Here is a 26,111-nt window from a genome sequence, read left to right on the forward strand (position 1 = left end):
ATTTCAGCTAAACGATATTTTAAATTAATGTATGATACTTTGTGAAATACATTGATGTTTATTTTTCCTTTATTGTTATTAAATTATTCAGTCATCCAGTTTGTAATCTGATCATAATTCATCACAGCCGGTCCAATTCTGCTTCGGGCATGACTGTCCACGTTTATATCTTTCATATCTGTACTCACATTGTTTACTGATAACAGCCACCAGGGCTATTGGTACAATCAGCTTCCGGTTTTTCCTTTCTAGGCAAAGTCAAAGGGCGTGATGCAAATCTGGTGTTGTAAGAAATTGGTGGTTTAATGGAAATTTTGTTAAAAGTATACCAACCTAATTAAGACAAAAATAACACTCCCGTAAGAACTTCAACAATTAAAGTTTGTATTTCTAAATAAATTTAATATAATATATTCTTCTAATAATGAGCGATTTTATTTGGAGTTTGAAAAATGGAGATCTTGAACAAATAAAAGATCATGTAGAAAACAAGGTAATTATTATTCTGTTAGTGTCCTTAGAGCTACAAATTTAGTAATAATAGAGCTAGCATTGCATAATGTAAATGATGGTAATATTAAAAAAGTAACAATTGTTGGTGCTTGCATTTCTCCTAATGTTATTGTATTAAGCCTAATGTTAACTTAACCAGAAGATGTAACATTGGGTAACATTCTTAATATTGAAATATCTCTTGGACATACTATAACACTTCTACTTGAATGTCAAACAGTGTTTTTTGGAGATGGTGGCTGTTCATTGGCAGTTTGTAAACTTTTGGTGTGTTGTTGTCATCATGGCTTGCTTTGGTAGGCTTTAGTCTGGGTTGATGTATTTTCTTGTTTTTTTTATTATTATTTGCTGAGCTGTATACCTGGATAACTGTAACTTTTAGTTTTTGATGCAGTCAACATGGTAGTTATTTGGCCCAGGCAGTTTCTTGTGGTATCTTTGTTTCAGTCTTTGTTCTGTATTTGCCAGTTTATCTTGTTCTTTGCAAGAAGAAAGAACCTTGTAAGTTATAGATTTATTTTTGTTTTGATAAATATCAATGAAACAAATATGTCAAGAATACTGAAATTTTTAGCTGATTCCACACTTGGTTAATAATTTGAAATTATTTTTTTATAATTAACAATTTTAATTGTACAGGGTGGCCCGTAAGTCCCTACCCATCCGTAATTTGTTATAAACAATGTTGTAATACTAATGTTGAGTTGAAGGCAGCTGTTACTGCAGCATTTTGAACAATAACCCCTGCTATGTTGAGGAAAATGTCTCGCAGAACATGGCGTCGCATAATATTATGCAGTGAGATGGGTAGGGTGATATGGATGGGTAGGGACTTACAAGCCACCCTGTAGAAGTAACCTGAAGATACTTAAATTTATTGGGGTCTTGACTTTGATTTTAATGTTTTTCAACAGTTTTAAAAAAAATTATATACACAGAAAATAAGGTTGTTCATGTAAATAAATAAGTGAAGAAAAAATGTTTCATACACTAATAGTTTAAAATATGATTTCCTCAATTTTGTTTTTGTTTTTTTAAAAGCATTCTGCTATAGTTCTGAACCAGAACATAATAGTATAACATAACAGGTTTTATTTTTAATGTATTTTTATTTAAAAAGTATGTGTTAACAAGTTGTGTATTACATAGCATACATGTATACTGACTTGAAGAAAAATGTTAAGTAACTAAAACTCCAAGATTCTATTTTATACCAAAGGCTGTGCATTTGATATTAAAATGATTTTGAATACAAAAATTAGCAAGTAATTTGACAACCACAGCCTATATAAAATCACAAATGAACAGAACTTATTATAACTAAACTTTGGCATTTTTGTCAGGAGTGTGATGTTTCCAAAAAGCCATTCACTTTGGAAGGGTGTGTGATAGTCATTTTAATGTAAAATATTCATACACATATTTTGTAAAGATTTGTTCATGTTGGGGATTTATATGCAAGTTGTGGATATACCTTGTACCTGCCATTGAAAAACAAAAGAATATGGGTCATCTTGGTACTAGAAGCATGCAAAAAGAAACCTGTAACAAGCTGTACTCCATTCATTGTAAATAAGTTATCTTGTAACAGGCAAGAATTTGTGAACACAAAGGTCAATACCAAAAACCAATCCTAGTGTTCAAGGAAATGGTAACCAATATAGTCAAGAAAGATCTCTGTCTGAAGAAGTTGCACAAGTTGTGTTTATACAATTTGCTTCAGCAGTGTATCCATTCATTTGTTACATACTTCAAGTAGCTGAAGGAAGAAACTGGTCTTCATGGTACTTGACATCAAGAGATACTGGTGAAGTTGCTGAATGAAGCACCTATGGATTTCTATGCAATGAAATAGCCAGAATAGTTGTTGGAAAACCATTGTCCTTGAACATAAGGTGATTTATGGAAGGCCTCTAGGAAGAAGTGATGTGCTTTGACAGAGCCTTACAATGGTCATGCTACAGAAACTGTGGTGCAGTGTCACTATAAAGATGCTAAGTCATTATATAGAGCATGACCGGACATTTGTGATGTAGAGTGCAATGATGTGGTGATGCTACAAAAGCATTCCAATATGAGGTACTTAATTTATGTATAATGCTTGTGACCACAATTTGTAAAAATAATAGTTGGCTAATAAAATTAAAACTAACGTAAAGGATTTTATTGTGCTGAAGGTAAGAAAAATGTTACAATAGGGATTTGATCCTTAACCCTCTCACAATGGGCTTGGTATAACATACACTAGTTCACCTACACATTTGCACACCTTAAGTATTTACATTATAACTTTTCATATGTATTGTCACAAAATTTGGTAAAGCTTAAGTATTTTGTATACAAAAAAAAAACTTTTTTAATGAAATATTTTTACTAAAGATTGTTGTGAAAATAAATTTTTTTCTTATTCTGAGTACAAAGTGACTTCATGTTATGGTTAAAAATATTCTTTATCCCAAAAATCTCATTTATTTGCATTGCCTCTAAAAACTAAATGTATTTAAAATGTATGTTTTCAGTAAGACTCTATATTTTCTTATTTTCTATACTTTGTGGGGTCTTTCACTTGACCAACCTGGTAACCATCATTTAAAAAAACAATACATACACATACCAAAACATTCACATACCATATTTAAATGTGTTCTTTTAATATTTACTTTTAAATTAAGAAGTTAACTCATATATAATATTAAAGTTTGAATTATAATCTACAATTTGATTTCAAATTTATTAGCATAAATTCATAAAATAGTAATTCAATAAAATTTTGAATGCAAGTCAACAAACACAATGACATGGCCATTGAATCCTGACCCATTGCCAAAGGGTTAAAAGTATATTGATTTCAAAATTTTGTTTAAGACTAGAAGATGAGGTAGCTGAGCTTTTATATGAGAAGGTACTAGTAATATTTCTGTCCCTAAGCATTTTGTGGAAAATATTGATATTAACATGGATTATGTAAATACTAAACTTTTTGGAAGGTAGAAAAACTGAGAGATTAAAAATAAAGGACTGAAACAAGATTTTAAAAGATGTGAATGTAGGTGGCTGTTGGCATGTAATTGTTACATGACAAACATTTTCATGTCATTACACACTTATAAGCCCAGCATGGCCAGGTGGGTTAAGGCTTTCGACTTGTAATCTGAGGGTCGCAGGTTTGAATCCCCATCACACCCAACATACTTACCCTTTCAGTCACGGGAGCATTATAATGTGATGGTCAATTCCATTATTTGTTGGTTAAAGAGTAGCCCATGAGTTGGCAGTGGGTGGTGATGACTAACTGCTTGCTCTCTATTCTTACACTGCTAAATTAGGGACGGCTAGCGCAGATAGCCCTCGAGTAGCTTTGTGGGAAATTCAAAAATCAAACAAACATACACCCTTATTGTACTGTGCACATCCAACTTCCACTGAGGGTGAAAATTAGCAATTTTAAGTACAGAAAAGAGTAACAATTTTCCAGCTACCATATTACAAATGCTAGGTATTTTAAAAGATGAGTATTTTAAATGTCTCACTTCAAATGGTTTCAGCTGAAAACAGATTTAAAAACTTGCAAACTACAAGTATTTTATTTAAGAAGCTGCTAATTAGACAAAATGAGACAGTTTTGTGAAAATTTCATAAATATTTGGTGTGAAGAAAGCTGATGTATTGTTTGATTGAATGTTAGGGAGAAATAAAGTCAATTAACATCATGAACTTAGCAATTAGGTCCTCTAAAATAGTCTTGATTAATTTAATAAACACACTGAGTAATTTTAGAAGCTGTCTATTAACTCGTAATAACCAGTTTCACAAGACTGCTCATAAATGTTGGATGGGTGAGATTCATATGCTGAACAATAAATCTAACAAGCACTAATAGATTGCAACATATGTGGCATTGCCTGTATAAATAGTAATAATGAAAGAGTTGTTAATAGAAAACTTTGCCTGACTTCACAGTTAAATACTGTAACTCAGCATATGTTAGAGTTGTATTTTGTAGTAACTAATGTAAATGTATATCACAAACCAATCAACAGTAAATACCTAGCACATCCAATATCATGTGATTTGTTAAACTACATTATACATTAGTTAAAGCTTAGACAAGATTCTTGAATAGAATGTACATAGAAGTTGTAACTTTATTAATAGAAATTTTGTGTATATGTAATAATTATCAACAGATGCATGCATTTGAAGGAAGAAATAGCACTTAGTTTCTCACAAAGAGGATAAAGGTCAAATATATTTAAGATGTTCTCTTATTTTTGAAGTCATTATTCAGTGAGTCTAAGGTTGGAGTAGTGCTAATATTACTCTTATTTTTAAAGAAGTGTTAAAGGTTGTATAGGAAATTATAAACTAGTTGGTATTACTTCTGAATAAAAATTCTCAAGTCTGATAAAAGTTTACAAAATTTTAAATGTTTGTAATAAAACAAAGCAAACTTGCACATATAAAAAGAGAAATTTTGCCTTAGTAATCTGTTGATGTTTTTCAAGGCCATTACTTGTTAATTAATTAATGGAAAGGGTATGGACTTGTTTTTAAATTTTCAAATAGCTTTTGATGAAGGTGCCCACAGAAGATTACCTTAAATAAACGTTGTTGGGATTGGAAAGAATCTAGTTCATTGGATTGTAGGGTGATTGGATAAGAAAAGTAAAATGTTTTTAATAATGAAGTTCTGTCAAACTGAACCCTTGTTAGTGATAGAGTGCTTTGAAGTTTAGTGCTAGGCACATTTTTTTATTATTATTTACATTAACAATTTGATAGTGGCATGACAAGTAAATTAGACAAATATTTAGCAAACAAAGTTAAATAAATTGAATAGTAATTCATTTAGGTTATCATAATGTGGATGACAGGTTCACACAGGAACTCTGCAAACAGCATAACTAAAGTAAAGATTCTTGACATACTGTTGGATAATACACTCAAGCCATCAAATCAGTGCTTTGTTGTGAGCTGTAAGAGTAATAGAATTTTAGGATGTATTTATAGACATACAAGTGAGTTGGTGTGCTTACATAGTCACAAAGGTTTTAATAATGTATCTCATTATGTAAAAAGGAAAGATTTCTTACAGCAACAGTACAGCCTTAAAGAGGTAAATGGTTCATATGTTATCCTCTAAATTAATAAATTTAATGATTTTTTTGTTTTTGACAATAATGTAATACATTGTATCAAGCTAATGATGGAGCTCTGCTGTCTTATTCTATTTACATTTACACCATTGCAGGTAGTAAGATAAAGGTAAAACAAAAAGTCGTTTTCACTTTTATGGTTATGTGCAATGTATTATTCAGAATATCTATAAATAACCATATGATATTGTTTGAAACAAATATAAACATTAGAACAGTAAAGTTTTATAAAAACAGTTAATACTTTTGAAGTAAAATGTAACAATGGTACACAATCTTGTCTACAATTGAAAATTAATGTTAGCAAAGAAATATTTTTAAAAATAAAACAGGCAAGTAACTACAAATCTTAATAATATAAGGATTGAAAAGTAAGTTTACAATTGGATTGTAGACTTAAAGAACAGTTAAAAACAATGGAACTATGTATATCGAATAATGTGTGACTTATAAATAGGCATAAATTAAAAAGTGTAAACAGAAATAATCATCTATATTTTTATAGTTTTAAAACTACTTTAACCATTAGTTTTTTTCTCAACATGTTGGAATTATTTATACTTAATAATGTACTACTTAGAAATAGGTATAAAGTAAAAGTTAATTTTTTTTTTAAAACATAGATGATTATCATCCACATTTATATAATTTTAAAACTAGTTTAATCATTTGTTTTTATCCAAAAATATTCCAAGTTTTCAGAAAAGCACTTGACATTCTTGATCTTTTAACAGAATAGGTTTGTTTCAAACTATAATTTCGTATAAAATGGAATGCATCACACAGAAGCTTAAATTTTTATAGCCATTTAGAAAGTTCATAACTTCTCACAGTGCACCCCAACATTTTCTAAAGAAAGCTTAAATTCATCTGTTTTGTGAGCTTCTAAATATTTCAGTTTCATTGTTGCATAAAATCAACAATCCTTAAACAGATTGAATTTCTTTTTTATTACATTTTTCAAAACAAATTGAAACCTGGTAGCAGGTTTGTGTTTTAGAGGTAATTAAATATGTTAATCATAGGCACTTGTACATTGAAATGGTTTCTGTGTTTAAATAGTATTTTCCAGTAATGAAAAGTTAGACGTGATCTTATTAAACACATGAATACACTTTATATTTAGTTCTAAGGTTAAATGTTTTGGAACATTAACTATTGATTTTGATAAGCTAAAGTGGATTTTGTCAAATGTTGTTTTATGATTTGTTTGTGTGTTATAAGAAGTGTAAAGCAGGTAATTGAACTTGGTTTATTTATCTGTAAATATCTGTGTTTTATAGAATGATTTTTCTTTGCTTATTTATAAATTCAAGTCGCTAAACTTTTTAATGAAAGAAAATATTAAGGTTTGATAGTTTGTATCTTTTTTGTATATCTGAAAATAACTGTTTAGTTCAAAAGATTGATCATGCTGTACAAATTAGCAAAACGAACAGTGTTACGTTTATTCAGTATCAGTAAAATTATATGGCTTACCTTTCACTGTCATTTATTGACAAAATTCAATTTTTTTGTTATATTTTTTTACTTAGAAGGTGGATATCAATCAGGCTATTGATGGACGACCCCCTATTCACTATGCATCAGATTATGGACAAACTGAAGTTGTAAATTATCTTCTGGAAAAAGGTGCTGATGTAAATGTAAGTCTATTAATCTGTACTTATTGTTTCCCATAAGATTAGAGATTAAACAATTTGGAAGGGACATACAATTTAAGTGCCAGTTATTTTTGTACATACGAAGGATTGTATGAGACTATCTGACTCTCCAAATAGAACTTGCCCTGTGGGCTTTGTTACTTTGATACAGATTGTAAAAGAAAGTAGATAAATACAAAATCATGAACATATGAGAACTGAAGTTTCAAGCTGTCATGTATTATTATCTTGGCTAGGCTAGTGATAAGTAATGTTTTTTAAAAGCAGTTAAAAGCAAACAGCTGCCAAATTTCATTGAAAATGAAAGAGTGAATGCCACTTGGATGACAAGTTCAAAAGTGTGTGTGTGTGTGTCTATATATATAAATCTGGTTTCAGATGTATTTGAGTACAGCAGCAGTTTTGTGCTTAACTGAAAACAAACTTCAATATTTGTTCATGTCCAAGGGGTAATAAGGGCCAGTTGGCCCATCTTGGTAACCCCATTTTATACTACTAGTTAGTGATGGACAGCAAAATAATTATTGCTGTGAGATTATTGTCATAATTGTCACAGTTACTGTACTTGTCACAATAACTTGTAAATTAGAGGAAAGAAGGGGGAACTGAAGAGGATTGTTTGTTTTATTGGTAGTGTCATGTATTATAATTTCAAATAACATGAAACTGAATTAAATTTTAATTTCAATTTAGAAGTTAATTAATTGCCAATGTATCAAATTTACGATTTTTGTGAATGAGACTAAAGTACACGTAATACAAATATATTTTAATGTACAAACTTGCAAACTATATATTGTCTTCTATATGATCTGGATCTTTCTTGATGTTTTATTGAGGGTTCATGATAAGCAGATTAATTTTGAGTTGATATTGGTACAGTTCCCTTAATGGCTCTTCACTGATCACAAGTTTTTCACCTCTGAAGTTATATGATGCCTCCTTAAAAATGCCAATGCCCAATATTAACTTGCTGAAGTTAAACAGCTTGTTTAAATGTTCTTGGTCAGATATTCATTTTCACAATTAATAAGCATTAATTACAGTTATTTCTGAGGTTTATGGTATAATAACTGTAGTAAACCAACAATATGTACCATCTCTTGGCATGTTGCATTGGTTAATTTTATAAGCTTGAGGGGAGAGTTTCTAGACATTTCAGGTGAGGCAGTAGTACTTGCTTTCATCAAACATGTATTCTTGATTGTTACGCTCATGAATCTTTTATAAATTTAGTGAATAAGTAGGAATTTCACAGTACAGATTTAAAGTATAAATATGTTTAATTGACACAAACATCAATATTAAAGTAAATGCATAATAGTAAATTTGTCACAGTAGTTAATGTACATTGTTTAGAAGGCTTTGAAGACTTTGTAATAGGTTTATACAGATCTTTTTATCATCACATTTGCATAGATTTCTAAATATTGGCTGTAAGATGGTGTGATAATTATGTATGACATTATTAACATAGCAAGACCCAGGTGTTAGCTAAATTCCCCCTAAGCAGAAGTGTATATTTAGTACATTTTAAAATACCAATTAATTTAATATCTGCAATCTTAATCAATTTACTGATTGTTCTTATACTTCTCAATTTTGTGTTGTGAAAATAGAGAGAAGGCAAACTTGAAATACATTAATAGAGTGTTTAGCTATGTTGAAAGTTCCACAAGCTCCTTGTAATCTATTCATTATGTCCTTATACAAGATGGGTAATATTTCATTTATAATTCTGTGTTCTTTTGGTCTCCTTGCTGGTATTATCATACACAGATTACTGAATTTATTATTTAATTCTATCATTGTTAGAGGTTTGGATTTGCTTGCCTTAAGTATACAATGAGAAGTGACATACTTGATTACTTGTGTAAAATGTTTGACTAATATTGTGGTGGGTGCTGTTTTCAATTTTGTAAACATTTACTGAATGAATATATTAATGTAAAGAGCTATTTTTTGGTTTGGTGGGTGGGTGTTTTCCAAGAGCCAAATGACCTTACAGTTCTTTAAGCTGGTTTTTGAAATTCAGTGACATAAATTAACTACCATAGAAAACTTGTTGATCAACAAATACAAAATGCTAATCATACTGAAGTGATTTTCTATAAGCATGTGATTTCCAGATTGACAATTTTTTGAGTGCCAAAAATGATGAAATGCTATGAAAAATGCAGTATTACACTGATTTTTTAAAGCATAGTTTCCAGTAATTTAGTTTTATACACATACACCATTTAGCAATTGTGTAAGCTAGTAAGCTATTTAAGTACTAACTTGATAGTGTATTGTTCACTGTGTAGCATTTTGAAATATTAATTTCAAGAGGGATAAGTTAAAAAACAGTTTACACGAAATCTTGAAACTTATTATTAGTAGTTTTTTATGTTAAATGGAGACTTCAGCAATAAAATTGCAAACTGAGAGAAATAAAGTGTTGTTTCTGTTGAAAAAGTTCTCGTGGTTTCACAAAAAAACTTCATTTGTCATGAATGTTAAGTAGCAGAAATTAAACTTAAGCCTTACCTAAGTTTACCACTCTTGAGTCAAAAGTTTGAGCAATATAATATTGGTTCTAAACAACACTAGTGGGGTATAGTTACTAATATAGCATTGGTTATAAACAACACTAGTGGGGTATAGTTACAATTATAACATTGGTTCTAAACAATACTGATAGGGTATAGTTACTAATATAATATTGGTTCTAAACAACACTAGTGGGGTATAGTTACTAATATAACACTGATCATAAACAACACTAGTGGTGTATAGTTACTAATATAAGATTGATCATAAACAACACTAGTAGGGTATAGTTACTAATATAATATTGATCATAAACAACACTGGTAGGGTTTAGTTACTAATATAGCATTGGTTCTAAACAACACTAGTGGGGTATAGTTACTAATATAATATTGATCATAAACAACACTGGTAGGGTTTAGTTACTGATATAACATTGGTTATAAACAGCACTAGTGGGGTGTAGTTACTGATATAACATTAGTTTATAAACAACACTTTTAGGGTATAATTACTAATACAATAGTTTATAAACAACACTTTTAGGGTATAATTACTAATACAACAGTTTATAAATAACACTAGTTGGATATAGTTACTATTGTAGCATTGGTTTACAAATAACTGGTGAAATATAATTACTAGTATAACATTAGTTTATAAACATAGGGTATAGTTATTAATATAAAATGAGTTTACAAACCATTTTGATAGACTATAAATGAAGACTTGAACTGTAGCTCTTTATCTAAACTTCTTCCTGCTTAAAGTTTACAATAAACAGTGTGGACAAAAACAACAGAAATCCACACAACATGGTACTGAATGAAACTTGCAAATTTTCAGTTGCTTGTTTGCATATAATGATGCAACCAATAACCAATATCATTTTTATTACATTGTTCATTTCACATGTGGCTTGTCATGTTTTAAGATAATGTACATGTAACTAGGATGGGGTGAGAAATTCATGTGTTTATACTGTTGGGTCAGTTGTCAAGAGAGTTTACACTTGCATGGTTTAGCTGCATTGAGTACATTGTGCTTTATATGTGTATATATATGTATACAGTAAAGCCTGTATAAGGTGGAATCGCATGGGAGTAAATAAAATTTCCAGCTTAAGCAGGTTTTCTGGCTTAGACAGTGAAAACGCATTTCCTTAATCATATATAAGTTTTGAGCAGAACATTATACTTGCTTGACTCAAGGGAAGTAAGACGCTTGTGAATAAAGTTATTATACTGTATAATAAAGTTATGATAGAGAATGTATTTAATATGCTATATTTACTATTATAAGAACAAAAATGGACATTCAAAAGTACACAAAATTTTAAATTTATTTAAAGAAAGTGTCCAATTTTAACTGTTTCATTTTTATAATGGGCTTTCTCATTGCATTTGAAGGAGAATGCCAATCCTATGGCCTTTTCATGAAGTTCATTTTCCCCTTCATTTTTGCATACAATTTGATAGCATTAATATAACTTAACACTTGCTATGAAGTAGGAATTTCTATTTCATCGCTATCTTTTCTGTTTTGTTCATTTTTAAATCTTTCACACTTTTACCATCTTGCGATTCTATTATAGATTTTAATTGGTTTCTGTTAAAACATTCTTGTCAACATTCACAAAACTTTATGCATTCACAGAATCATCTGCATCAATCTTCTCAGAGTTTGAATTTCACAAGAATTGTCATAACAAACAACTTTTTAAAAAAATGAGGGTATTTAATAGCATTTTTTTAAAATGAGGGTATTAAGTAAGTTTTCCCTAAATTTTAAAATTAGGTAATATAGGAATTTATTTTCTTTTGTGAGAATTATTTAAAGAGTAGAATTTTGTACTTAAAAGACGCACATATTTATACAGATCATGAATCTAATTTAACTGCAAAAATAATGACAGCAAAAAAAGAACAGAATATATTTAACCAATACTTACTTCACAAATTGTCCAAGAATTTATTAATGTTTAAACAAACTATTAATTAAACAAGAATTTATTAATATTTAAACAAATTATTAATTAAATATGAAATTAATATTTAATCAGAAACATTTTTTCCAACTTACTCAGGTTCTAATGCTACTTGTTGATAGATGATGTAGGAGAAAGTTAGTTTTCCATCCACATTATGCAGATTCCACCATGCAGAGGGTCTTTTGTAAGAGAAATCTTAAGATAATGCCACAAAATTTTGAAATTTCCAGCTTGTATAGGTTTCTGCCCTATGCAGTTTCTGGCTTAGACAAGTTTTACTTATACAGTCATCATACAGACTACTTTTGTAGTGTTTTGTTTTTACCTACCTCTCACAAGATGTGTAACTTCAGTTGATACTGAACTTCATTTCATCTTACATTTTATCTCATAAAGAACATCACATTTTTTTTCAATTTTACTCTTAAATTTTAAATGGCATATTTGAAGCAATACATAAAGACTGACTAAGGACACCTTATTCAGTGATGCTATCCCAGTTTAATGCACTTAAGAGGAACTATAGGTTTATTAGTTAAGAAAAAAATATGTGAACCCATCTTTTAATTAAACATAACTTTGTCAACTTATGTTACACAAATTTGTCTAATCAATTTTATAATTCAATGTAACTGTGTTAATTTATGTTACTCCCATATGTCTAATCCTTCTTTTAACTAAACATAACTTTATCAACTTATATTACCCACATATGTCTATCCCATCTTTTAACTAAATATAACTTTCTTAACTTATATTACCAATTCATGCCTAACCCATCTTTTAACTTAATATAAGGAATATATGAGCCCATAATATTAGTAAGGCCACATATGAAGTACAGTGTGCAGCTGTGGTCCTCTTATTATAAGCAGGACATTGAATTGTTGAAGATGGATTACAAAATTATAACTAGTATTTTTCTCAGATGATTGGATTGCCATAAGGAGATTGACTAGAATCTTTTAATTTGTTCTCTTTTGAAAAGAGAAGATTAGGAGTGATTTAATTGAGGTGTTCAAAATTATTAAAATAATGAGTGGAATTATTATACCAGATTATTTTAATGTTTAATTTATAAGGTAGTAGAACATGGGGTCTTAAATATATGATTTGGAAAGATAAAGCAAAACATCTCTCTTGAAGCAGTTTTATTTCTCAAGTAAGACAGCTTGGTTTGTATTGTCTACTCACTACATTCATTTGCTATTCTGGTAATGGCTACCTTCCTGTGGTAATTTTAAAACTTGCATGGTATATTTTGTTACCTGTGTCATGAAATTGGTGTGTTAATAATCGAGCCCTCTTCTGAATGTATCAGTTACTTAATGCCTTCAGCAGTAAGTTCAGTCAACTTTTTATTTACAAATGGAAGAGTAGCAAACATATTTCTGTAACTTTTAAGCCATTATGATGTAACACAAAAGCCTTTTTAAGGATGAAAATGGCACCAAGAAAATATTGAAAAATAATATCATGATCTATGGTTTGTTCCTAAGTGTTGTAAACTTTTCATTAAAATCCTATTTTCACCCCCTATAGGATCATTTAATAACCAGTATATCAAGAAATAAAAATTAATGTTCAAACAACTGGCTTTGCTATTTCCAAAGCTTAGCTGTATTAGTAATTGTTCAGGTCATGTGCTGTAAAATAGTGATGACAGAGGGCTGTAACACCAAAACCACTAGCAGAGGAAAAACTGTATGAAAAACAAAATGCAAATTATTTTTAAGGGATGGTAATTTTTTTAGTTGATATAAACCTATGCATTGAGATAAATAGCATAATCTATAAAAAATCAACATGTTGCTTACAGGCAAGAATACAGTGTTGTACTCCAAATCTATAATAATTCTGAGTAAACAATTGTAAGATATATAACAATTGTAGAATTATTATTTTTATTTAAATTTTAAAATTTCATATCTAGGTGTGCTATCACACATGAAAGATGTTCAATATTTGATGGTTATTTTCATGCTCTTTTTGATACGAGACATCCTAATTCTACAGAAAAGCATCTAGTTTAATGTTGTTTACAGTGTCTTTAGTTCAGTGGTTCTTAACCTTGTTGGAGGTACTGAACCCCGGAAGTTTCGTACTTGCATTTACTGAACCCTTTGTAATAAGAAAAATAAAATGATTTTTTCAAATTCAAAACATAAGTAGATATTTTATTAGTGCACAAAATGAACTGTGCATCAGTTGCACACAATATCACTGGGTTCAAAGAACAAAACCAACAAAACATGAATTTCACACAAAAACAAAAACATAACTCAATGAATATTTACTGCAAATCAATGTGACTTTCTGTTGCCTTTCAGAGACAAGTTTAGAAATGCGCAGCTTCACCTTGGCAAGTGCCACTCTCATATCATTTTCGCAACAAAGTCTGTTCTTTTTCTTTGTTTTTATGTTTTCCATCATCGAAAAGGATTGCTACAAAGATACGTTGTAACAAACAGTATGAGTATCTCAAGGGCTTTCTTAGCAATAAGAGGGTACGCTACAAGTTGGTGACACCAAAACGTTGAGAGTGTTGTCGTTTTGAAAAGTTGTTGTTGAACCTGTCTCTGCTGAAGTTCAATGACTTCTTCAAGATATTCATCATTGACATGTGCTGTCACAACATGAAATGTGAACAGCTGTCTCACCCATGCTGGATATGACTCTCTGGTGGGAAGTATCTGTCAAGAGACTTTGCGAGCTCATCTAAGTGCATGGCAAATGCTTGCTTCAGTTCCTCGGGTACAGAAATGTCTCCAATTTCAGATACATCTTCGATCTTACTTCCACAGTCGTCCAGCAGGGGTAGTTTGCGAAGTTATCATTCTCTGTTCGTCGTTTCCATAAAAGTAGCTTTTTTTTTCTTAAGCTTTCAGGTTTTCTTCCGCTTCGATGATGTTGACTCTTCCGTCCTGCATCTGTTGATTGAGAGCATTGAAGATATCGGCCACGTACACCAAAATGAGAATGAACTCAGATTTTTCGAAGTTATCTGCATGACAATGTTGGTGCTCTTGCAAAAACAGGGCTAATTCCACATGCATGGCAAAAACATGATTCAGCACCTTTCCCCAGGATAACCACCAAACATTAGAATGGTACAGAAGTACCTCAAATTCAGAGCCCATTTCATTACACAGTTCTTAGGAGATGGTGCTTCAGGGCACTATTTTGCACAAAGTTCACACATTCCACTACAATTTTTAGTACTTCTGCTAGTTTTGAAGGCAAGGTTTTTGTTGCCAACACATGCCTGTGCAGAACACGGTGCATTACAATAATGTGTGGTGCATCGTCTTTCACCAGCACACCAAAATCAGAGTTTCGTCTCTTTCGTAGGTATACCACACTTTCAAACTCCATTGCTTTCCAGCAAGTCCATGCACATGCTCAGCAGGTAAGACATCAATAAATCTTGGACTAAGTTCACAACTAGAATCTCTTCTACCACCAGCTCCAAGGTCATGTTGGACAACATTTGGAAGGTCAGTGGGCAGTATACTTCTGCCCCCTTTCAGTATTGCTCTCCAATAACCAGGGAGTTGCTGATGCCCAGAACATTGCCGATAGTTTCTGTGAAAGTTTTTCTCATGTATCTAACACTTATACTTCATCCCCCACCATTTTAGCCATCAACACTCGGGCAGAGTAGTCACCTCTTTCCTTTTGGGCTGATCATCTCTGTAAGTATAATCACCCCTTTATGCTGGTGGAACTTAACACTCCTACGAAAAGACGTTTCTAGTCCTGATTTCTCCAAGCCCATTCCCCTGGCTGTGGTTTCGCTAGATAGTAGATAGGGACAGTTGGAATCTCGTTAATCCATTCATTAATGGATTTAAATGGCAATTTCATTTAAATACAAAATTATTAGCCTAATATTAATAACCTTTCAAGTTGCTCTGGGGCCTATTAGGCCCCACTTTTCGTAGGAGTGTTAAGCTTGCTCTTCATCTATCTGGCAGTACATCAGTTGGACCTAATGATATATTCATTGTAAGATACTGAGCCATCCTTTTTTTGCTCTCTTCATATTCTTCTGGTTGTTTTTTTTACCACATATGGCAGGAGAATGTTTTTCCTGATGCTTGGTGCCATGCTATAGTTCTCCCTTTTTACAAGTCTGGGAAGGATCCTAAGAGTCTTTCAAACTATCATCCAGTTGCTTTGATGAGTTGTCTCTGTAAGATCATAGAGAAATTGGTCAATGCTCATATTTTCTGGTTCCTTGAATTAAACAACCTCCTCTCACCCACCCAGTGTGAGTTCCGACAACAGCACTCCACCATGGACCACTTGATTTGACTTGAAACATCAATCAAGGAAACCTTTCTCAAGCAACAGCATCTTGTTTCTGTATTTTTTTACCTTGAGAAAGCTTATGATACTATGTGGAGTTGTGTCATCCTGCAAGACTTCAACTTGTTTATGAGTTGTGTGGCCAGTTGCCCATTTTTATTAAATGTTTTTTTATGTATAGAAAATTCCAAATTTGTGTGGATTCAACACATTCCCGTTCTTTCCCACAGGATTTTGGAGTTTCTCAGATCTGTCTTGAGTGTCACACTTTTCATCATAAAGATTAATACCATCAGTGGACAACTCAGGAGTTCTTAGGGCTTATATTTGACCATAAGCTGACTTTCATACCACACATTGAGCAGCTACATGTCAAGTGTATAAGGGCACTGAACATCCTTCATGTCCTCTCTTCAACCTCTTGGGGAGCAGATCAATGTTCTGTGCTAAAGATCTTTCATACCCTAATTCAAACTGGACTATGGGTCTTTGGTCAATGGCTCTGCCAGAATCTTGTCCTTGAAGATATTGGACTCTGTTCACCATCAGGGACTTTTTGCACTTCTCCAGTTCAGATTTTGTACACTGAGTCTCATGCATCTCCTCTACACCTCTGCCATTTGAAACTGTCTTTACTGTATGCATTAAACTCCAATCGTTACTACAGCATCCTACCTCAGGTTATATTTTTCTTCCTTGGTGGGCCATGCTTTTTCAGAATAGATGATCTACCATTGTTTCTTTTGGCCTTTGTATCCAGGTGCAGTTGGATGAATTGGGTCTGTCCTTGGATAACATTGCTGTATCCATTGGACAGCCCATCCTACCATGGCTTATAATCAATCCCAAATGTGACATTTTTTGAGTCATCTGAAGAAGGCAGATACTTTCAATTGGAAGTATCTTTCATAACATCTTACAAACCATCCTTCCATTCCCATTTATATGGATGATTCTTTTTGGACTCTGCCATGGTTTGTTGTGGTTCAGTGGTTTCATACAAAATCCCTTCTGCATTTTCTGTGTTCACTGCCATATTGTATGCTATTTCTCTTACCCTGGATCACATAGAACTTATGCATTACACAAACTGTACTATTTATACCAAATTGCTTAGCTCTCTACTGGCCCTGGAATCGCTTCATGTTAGTTCTCACCCTGTTCTCGTCGATATTCAAAAAACGATTGGTCCATTTCCCTTCATCATCTACTTCTATCCAGTTTTCTAGATACCAGGCCACATAGGTTTTCATGGGAACAAGATTGCTGACACAGCAACTAAGTCTATCTGTTTTAGTGCTATCACTGCTGTGCATGTTCCATACAGTTGGCAGTTGACTTGAAGTGAGTAACATGATAAACTTTTCCAGATCAAGCCTTTTGTTGCTCTTTGGCCATCTTGCTTCCAAAAGGATCAGGAGAAAGTTGTCCTGGCTAGGCTACCATTGGCCACGGTTTTTCAACTTGTTATTTTCTTTTATCTGGGACTTATGCACCAATGTGTGGTCTGTGTGGCACTCGAGTCATAGTAGCCCACATTTTACTGTCATGCCATTGTTACGACTGTGAGCAACAGTAGTATTTTAAAAATCTTTTTACCATAGGTTCACCCCTGACTGTACAGTGTCATTGGTGATGGTGGTACTGTCCACATTACTGATGTTTTTAAAGGTCATTAGCCTTTTTCACTCTTAAGTTTTTACCAGCTGTTTAAAGTTTATTTAATTCTACATTGATTCATTTTTACATTCTATAACAATTTTACTTTTATTTTTCACCAGTTGTTTGACACAGGTAGCCTAGTTGCTTAGTGTCAGTAAACACCAAACAACCAACAATCAATCACGTTTTAACCAAATAGTTTGTGTAAAGAAGTTGATAATAATCTGAATACCCATACATTAAACTTGCTAATTGTATCAAATGAAAATATTTGTAATCAGATTTGTTTTTTCACTTCAGAATATCAGTCATCAAGGCATTTCTAGATAAATATTTATTTAAATATGTGAGCAAATGAATATCTTGGAGAGCTTAATGTAATTAGAAAACAGCACTTTCAGACTCCTTTTGCTTTTTCTTGCCCTTTGTATTACTTGCACTGACTGATTCCTAAATCTTATTTAGAGGATCACTTTTATATCCCCTTAGGGCTATTTGATATTGTTTTGCTTTTACTGAATCTTTCAGGGAGACCCAGAAATGGTTGTTTACACTTTACAAAGAATAACCCTCCTCAAATCTTGCGATGATTTACCTCAACAAATTGGCTTGCACAGTTGATCTGCTTTCTTTACTGCATTATTCTTAAACACTTTCAAAGTTAAGTTCTGGTTACATTTAACCAAATGCCATTTTGATTCTGATTATACATACCCTTCAGAAGATATTTTGCAACTCAGCATGTGCAAAAAAAAACTTTCAGTACATTCTTAATCTTATTTACATTATATAGCCTCCAGAATGTGTTTTTTCAAGCTATGTAGAATCTCTAGCAGATAAGTTATTGTCTGTTACCTGCTTAGTTACCAGACTTGGTTACTGTTGTAAATAGTAACATCTGTATTCCTATACAGTTAAAACACCCTTTTTAACAGTTAGAAAATCATCTGGGGTTGTGGAAGTACTTGATTAAAGACAAATAAAATGGTTCATTTTTATGATGTTGTAAAATGTGATTGTAATTGCATATTCAAAACTCTTGCACATTACTATACTTCTATGATTGTCCTAGACAAAATTCTACCCTCTATGCTGTGCTTCACAAGAGGATGTTTCCCTGTGGAAGTGGACTAAAGTTGTCATTTGCTGACTGATGATGCTTTGGTTGTAGTCTCTTTATATTCATATTTGCTTAGCATTTCACACATCAGAGAGATGGATATTCTTCGTAAAATGGGGAATGTCTTGCACCTTTATTTTTATCTTTCTTAACCTATTTTATATTCCAGTTGTACACTTTGTAGAGCCCATTCTTGTATTAGGTTTTGGATTCTGTTCAGTTTCTGCATGACCGTGTTTTTCAGTTGTTGTGATCTTTGTTGTTGACTTCCTGCCACAAAGATTAATTCTACCAGCTACTTACTGCTGCTTGTCATATTATTAATGGATACTTTAACTCAGGGGTTCTCCAGTGTTTTAAGCTGGAAGTATTTTTGTTATAGTGAATATTGAATACCCTCTCATTCCACCTGTTTGTCAGATAAATAAAAATTAGTTGATAATAACTAGTGATATAAAGAAATGTAATAATACTGTTCTGCATATGAATTTATTATGTTATTCCATAACTATAAAACATTTAATCATAAAATACTAAAATGAATGGATTGACATTACATAATGGTTAGATTATTAATTTAATAATTCATTTTTCATGTCCCACAGTAAAAAAAAAAAAAGAGAGAAAGATTCATACTCTGGGGTCATGGGTGCTCTAACAGTATTGTTTAACCTGTTCAGTGCCGTAGATGAGATAACTCATCCAAGCCAATCAGTAACATAGTGCCATGGATGAGTTAATTCGTTCTCAATACTGTGTTCTCAATGTATTTTTAAAGACATGCATTTGACCTACTTACATATTGTTTCACTTTCGATCATCCAAAATGGCGTTACGAAAAAAGTTGCAAGATGAAGCATTAGAGTTGTATTTTGAACTTGGTTTGGAGTTGCCGTAGCAGCTGAAATACTTGGTAGTCAACAGGTTAAATCCTACTGTTACATCAGACAAAAAGTAGTCAAGATTTGATAGTGAGTGTTGTAGACTGTTTTTTCCTCTAGTTCAACATTGGGGGAAGCCTGGCACAGTTACTGCTTGTGTAGCTTTACATGTACATTTGAAGTGAATTAAAAACGGAATGCTTTCCCAATAGCTCAATCAAACAGTGAAAAGGTTGAGGACATACGTTAATACTTAACAAAAAACTTTAAAAGAGATTTATTTATTTATAAGGCCCACAATGCAAGAGCAACTGGTATAGATGCTTATTTCCATAAAATTTTTACCTATTACACTCTAGGTCCCCTAATTAAACAAGCTTATTTCTTTAATTCCTTTCTATGTTATTGTTTCCTTAAGAAATGCATGTTGATGCATTTTTGTGAATATTTAACCATGTGCTTATTGGTGGAAAGCTTTTCTTTTTTATGATGGAAAGGAAGAGCAAGAAAAGCTCAATACTAACAGTGTTTCAAAATCCTTTAGTAATGTTTACAACTGATGGATTTGATTATATGTTCTATTTCTTTCTTTTTTTTTAAATCCACTATTATTCTGAAGTATTTTGATATATTTACTGACACTATGTTTTTTGGTTGGTATTATACATACATAGTAACATGTTTTCTTCCATACCTTTACTGGACCAATATATATATATATATTTTAACATTATTATTGCTTTGTATTTATTTACACCATTACATTATAGTTTATTTACTGTCATTGCTGGTGTTTTATATTTATAACAAGAATTTGGTTGTACATGAGTCAGAATGTACAGTGGAACCCCTCTAAGCAGCCACCCCTCAGGTTCAGTCACCCCTTGAAAGCAGTAATTCAATCACAGTCCCTTTTTTTGTTTACATAATCCCTAATTATGTACAGTGAAACCCCTCTAATCAGGCCAGTTTGTCTCAGTACCCAAAGTGGCTGCTTTAGAGGGGTTCCACTGTACTATCTTGATTTTGATTGTATTTTAAGCTGATGAAGTTTGTCTCTCCCTAGGCTAAAGACAAACATGGAATCAGTGCTCTATTAGCAGCAATTTGGGAAGGCCACACATCATGCGTAAAGCTCATGTTAGAAAAGGTTTGCAGCTAGTTTATTTCACATTGTAGTATTGTATTGTTAATTTATAATAGTCAAAACATCCAATGCATTTTTGTCTTGAAATTGTTTCATGATTTTTTTTCTTTCAACATATTTTTTCATGTTGTTCATGTTTATACAGAAGTTTTGATGATACAAGTAAAAACTTGTATTTGGAAAATATGTTCTTTATTCCAGATAATGGTTTGTTTGTTTTTTGACGGAAAATGTTGGATAAATGGTTTCTTATGTTTATTTTTTAATTAAAGATTTACATAAAATTACACCAAATTTATTCTGTATTTTTAAAGACTTTTTTATCAATTCTGTCAGAATGATTGACTGGTTAACTTGTTTATTTAAAACACTTTATAATTACAAAAATGTGTGTGACTAAAGACAAGTTTTTATATAGATAGAAAAAGTATGTAATAATACTTTGAAACTGGCAGAATTTAATGTACTGCTTTGATAATTATACAAGTAATTATATGGTTCTTGGTTTATTACTAATCAGTTGAATAGCAGTTATTATTCATTCATTTTACAGGGAGCCAATAAATCTGGAACAACACCAGATGGCACTAGTTACCTCGATGCAGCTGAGAAACAAGAAATAAAGGACTTGCTCAAGTAGATCTATGAATTTTCTCCAATGGAGAAAGCTTTAGGTGCTGTGGGTGCTGGGGCTTTGTGCAACATCTCTTTCTAGATATATATTTGTTTCACGTTATATCTTTCTTCCATTATCTATCTGCACTTAGTCATAAGGTGACATACAAACCTCCGTTATTCATAGACATTTTTAAAAAGTAAACTTTATTCATTGGAACTTATTTTGTAAAATAAACTGAGATTTGCTTTTAGGAAGCTACTAGAATAATGACACTGGCTTTATTTCTCTTATTTAACTCATTGGATCTTCTACAAGACTTCCCAGTTAATTAATAGTTTATAAAACTGTGCCTTATGAATAAATATATATGTAAGAAAAGATATATACCCAAGTTGTCTTTGTGATACTTTAGCCACATGCTGGGTCATTTTAGTAATAAAACATATATTTTAAAGTGTTTATGAATTGCATTGTAACATTGTTCAATGAAAGGTTATAACACACATTTGTAAATATTTATTACAAGTCAATTTTTTGTTGCTTTTACATAAAGTTCAAAAATGAGGCAGGTCTTCAAGAACTGTTTTGCATCACTCCTAAAACATATTAGTTTAATGATTTTTTTAAAGTCTTGTTTGAAATGTTTTAGCAAGATGTGAACAGAACATGATCAGGGAGGTTAGGGTACATTTTTTTATAAAATTTATCAAACTAGAAACACCATTCTCTGTAGTGAAGTAGCCATACTTCCTAAAACATTGCATTGTAGCTATGATACTTTGAACATTAGTTTTCATTTTAGTTTAGTTTTATTTGCTCAAGTAACAAATGCACCATTAAGTTGTGATATACATTGGACAACTTTAGATTGTGGATTAAAGATTTGTTTTCAGGGTCCATTTACTTAGTTAAGTTGTTCTTTTCAGTATATACATTTTTAGGCAAATTGTGCCTATTTTATTTTCTGTTATACACTTGCATTACAGCTTTTAACAACTTTAAATCTTATTACTGTTTACAGGATACAGTAAACATATTAAAAAGGCATTGTGTAATTCTTTAATTAATAAAATGAGGATTTTATCTGAGAATATTTTCATTGTAAGGAAATGTTAATTGTTGTCTGTGCTTGGACGCTTGCATGATGTCACTTTATTCTTCAGGTTGAAGTCTTTATCAGAAAACACACTTTTGTAGATGAAGATACACAGAACCTGTTCCAAGACTTAAGGAGATCTTGTATTATTTTGATAGATTAAGTTCAAATATTTGTCAACAAATATTCAAATTAAATATTATCAGTTTTCTTTTGTTATTTAGTCCAATTACAGCTTGTACTTTTTACTTAGGTACACTGAAATAATATTTTGAAGTTCAGTACAAAATTATAGAATTAAAATTAAGATCAACATTTAAACTGCACAATAAAACTTGTATTTGGCTGATAGCCTAAATAAAAAAACACATTTTGGTAGATTTATACTACTATCAACAAGAGTGAAGTCCTACAGTTACAACAGAAAGTGTTCATACCCCTGCATCCTGAGTGGTTTTTTTTGCTCACAACTTAAAAAGTATCATGATTAGGATAATGAAAATATAACGTATTATAAATATTATACTAACACACATCTACATAAATATTTATGTAAATTGAACGACAAATAAACTGTTTATAAACAAATAACCAAATATAGGAGGGGCAGAAAGTGTTCATGCATCTACTTTAATGGTCAGTTGTGTAGCCTTTGAGGTGAATTACTTGGCACAATCTCTCCTCATAGCCTTCCAAGATCATTTGACAGTACTCGACTGGTATTTTCTTCCATTCTTCTTTACAGAAGGCCTCCAATTCTTGCAAGTTTTTCAGATGACTCTGATGAACCCTGGTCTTCAACTCATGCCAAACGTTTTCAATTGGGTTGAGATCAGGTGACTGCAATGGCCACTCCAGAATGCTTATATGTTTCTTCTGCAACCAGGATTGCACATATTTTAATGTGTGCTCAGAGTCATTGTCGTGCTGGAAGATCCAATGAAGCCCAAGCCACAAGTACCGAGCATCATTCTTGATATAAGTGCCTAATATATCAACGTACTCTTCTTTTTTTGTGATTCCCTTGATGCAGTGAAGGCTGCCTATGCCAGAAGAGCTGAAGGAACCCCATAGCATGATCGAGCCACCTCCGTGTTTAACTGTAGGGACGGTGTTCTTTGGAAGATTTCATTTTCCCTTCTTATGGAAAATGTTGCGAACATCATTGTGGCTGAAAAGCTCGATTTTAGTCTCTGTCTGACTAAAGAATACTCTTTCAATAGGTAAAGGGTTTATCTACCTGCTTTCTTGCATACCTCAATCGTGCTTCTAAATGAACAGGCTTTAAGTATGACGTTCTATGAGGACGGCATGCTTTGAACCCAGAAGAGTGTAATATGTTCATAAAACTGTAGAGGTGCTTACTTCAACCCCAGTTTCCCTAACCAGTTTCTGTATGTCATTATGTGTTAAACGAGGGTTCCGACTAACTTCTCTGAGAACCTTCCTCTTGGTTCTCTCTAGAATTTTGGTGGGGTGTCCAGAATGAGGGAGGTTAGCAGTTGATCCTGTAAGCTTAAACTTGTCAATTATGCTTTGAACAGTATATTTCAGCACATTAAGTTGTGTAGCAATACTGGAAAGAGACACACGAGATTTGTATTTTACGATAATTCGGTTTTTTAAATCACTGGACAGTTGTTTCTTCTTTGCCATGATAACCAAGCAGATAATGACGTAGACAGTGCTAAATTGCCGGAAGTACATTTTTTGCTGGCTAAATTCCAATAATTATGAACCCAGTGTCTAGTTCTAGAATGGTATAATGTAGTTTATTTGCCAAACTAAAAAAAGTTTTACGGGAATATCAGTTTTTCACACGTTCTGAAATGTATGAACACTTTCTTTTCCTATTTTTGGTTATTTGTTTATAATCAGTTTATTTGTTGTTTAATTTACATAAAAATTTATGTAGATGTGTGTTAGTATAATATTTATAATATATTATACTTCTATTAGCCTAATTGTGATACTTTTTAAGTTACAAGCAAAAACCACTTGGGAGGCAGGGGTACGAACACTTTCTGTCGTAACTCTATATGATACAATGGCTAGTTTTATCGACTAGTATGAGTATTGTGTATACGAAGTAAACATTTCGTTCCTAAACGGTGCATTATCACTAGCTAACCCTTCATCTCTATGTAACAAATAATTATTTATTTTACAGCACAATTTCTATTGATTCTCTAATATTCAAATCACTTTTTGTTAGGTTGCTTTAGTTTTATTCAATGAACTGTTTCAGCTGATTGTTCAGCAAGGGGAGTAATTAACATTTTTTTGGTTAGTCCATAACTTTTATGTTATTAAGACAATATTTTCTGTTGAATTCACACCTAGTTTAATGTTGTTGTTTTTTTATTATTTTTAGTGCTAGGAAGTATTGTCTTAATTTTATTAAATACTTTAAAAACAGAAATAAAATTGTTTTCTGAATAAACTGGTGGTTTGGCTAGCTATAATACCTTATATGTGGCAATATTACTGTACTATTAACTTTATTATTGTAAATGCTCTTTAATCTAGTGCAGTGCTTGATAAAAATGGTTTTTGTATTACATGTTCAATGATGTCAAAATTATAACCTCTATCATTTATTAGCAATACTTTTTATGTACTTTTTTGTTTTGAATTTTATACAAAGCTACATGAGTGCTATCTGTGTTAACCATTCCTAATTTAATAGTCATCACCACCCACTGACAACTCTTTGCTTACAAGTAGTGGGATATACCATCACATTATAACACCATCACAACTGAAAGAGTGAGCATGTTTGGTGGGATGGCAATTCAAACTTGCAAACCACAGACTTTAAGTCAAGCTCCCTAACCACTTGGCCATTTTTCAAATTACAAGAACCAGGAGAAATTTAAAATGTTTTGTCTACACAAGTGTAAAAAAGCTTCTAATGTTTGAGAAAATGGGTAACATGATCTTTATGAAAACTGAATGTGGTTTCCAATAAACAGTTTTGGAAATAGTTTCATTACTATTTCCTATAAGAAGTTCTTCTAAAAAAAAGGTAAATCATCATTTTCTTGTTCAATCTCATTTGTGAACTGAATAGGCTTGAAAGGATCAACAGTTTCTGTATCTCTGTCACCTAAATAAAACTTTACTATGTCTTTTAAATATTCATCCTCTTTGTAATTTACTGCACAAATTGCTGTACTTGTATCTTTGATACAAAATATCAGAATTCTCTATGTAATTACTACATTTTTTTTGTGAAAATTCCAAGTTTTACTTTATATTTGAAGTGAATATGCATCAGATGTTTCAAAATTATAATTAACTTTGTGGTTGGTGATGAAACCAGCCATTACACTGGTAGTGATTACAGCTTTGTCATATAACCTTGGTTTGCAACTTTTATATGGATAAAACTCCAGAAATATAAGGCTTTATTTAACC

At 31.8% G+C, this 26,111-nt stretch overlaps 1 protein-coding gene across 1 annotated transcript; it reads left to right on the forward strand.

Moving 5' to 3' along the window:
* Positions 1–222: 222 nt before the first annotated feature.
* On the forward strand, positions 223–25,829 carry LOC143226191 (myotrophin). The gene is made up of 4 exons (XM_076456834.1): positions 223–493; positions 7,205–7,315; positions 20,896–20,979; positions 21,530–25,829. The coding sequence occupies exons 1-4, from the start codon at positions 425–427 to the stop codon at positions 21,614–21,616; spliced, it is 351 nt and encodes a 116-aa protein (XP_076312949.1). The 5' UTR covers positions 223–424; the 3' UTR covers positions 21,617–25,829.
* Positions 25,830–26,111: the final 282 nt, after the last annotated feature.

The sequence above is a fragment of the Tachypleus tridentatus genome, chromosome 9, assembly GCF_004210375.1.
Source record: "Tachypleus tridentatus isolate NWPU-2018 chromosome 9, ASM421037v1, whole genome shotgun sequence".
Taxonomy (NCBI): domain Eukaryota; kingdom Metazoa; phylum Arthropoda; class Merostomata; order Xiphosura; family Limulidae; genus Tachypleus; species Tachypleus tridentatus.

Excerpts from the sequence above, each read along its gene's own strand:
- LOC143226191 (XM_076456834.1), top strand. The coding sequence starts at position 425 with ATGAGCGATTTTATTTGGAGTTTGAAAAATGGAGATCTTGAACAAATA. Across the intron at positions 7,316-20,895 it reads AAAAAGGTGCTGATGTAAAT|GCTAAAGACAAACATGGAAT; the intron begins GTAAGTCTATTA and ends GTCTCTCCCTAG. Across the intron at positions 20,980-21,529 it reads TAAAGCTCATGTTAGAAAAG|GGAGCCAATAAATCTGGAAC; the intron begins GTTTGCAGCTAG and ends TTCATTTTACAG.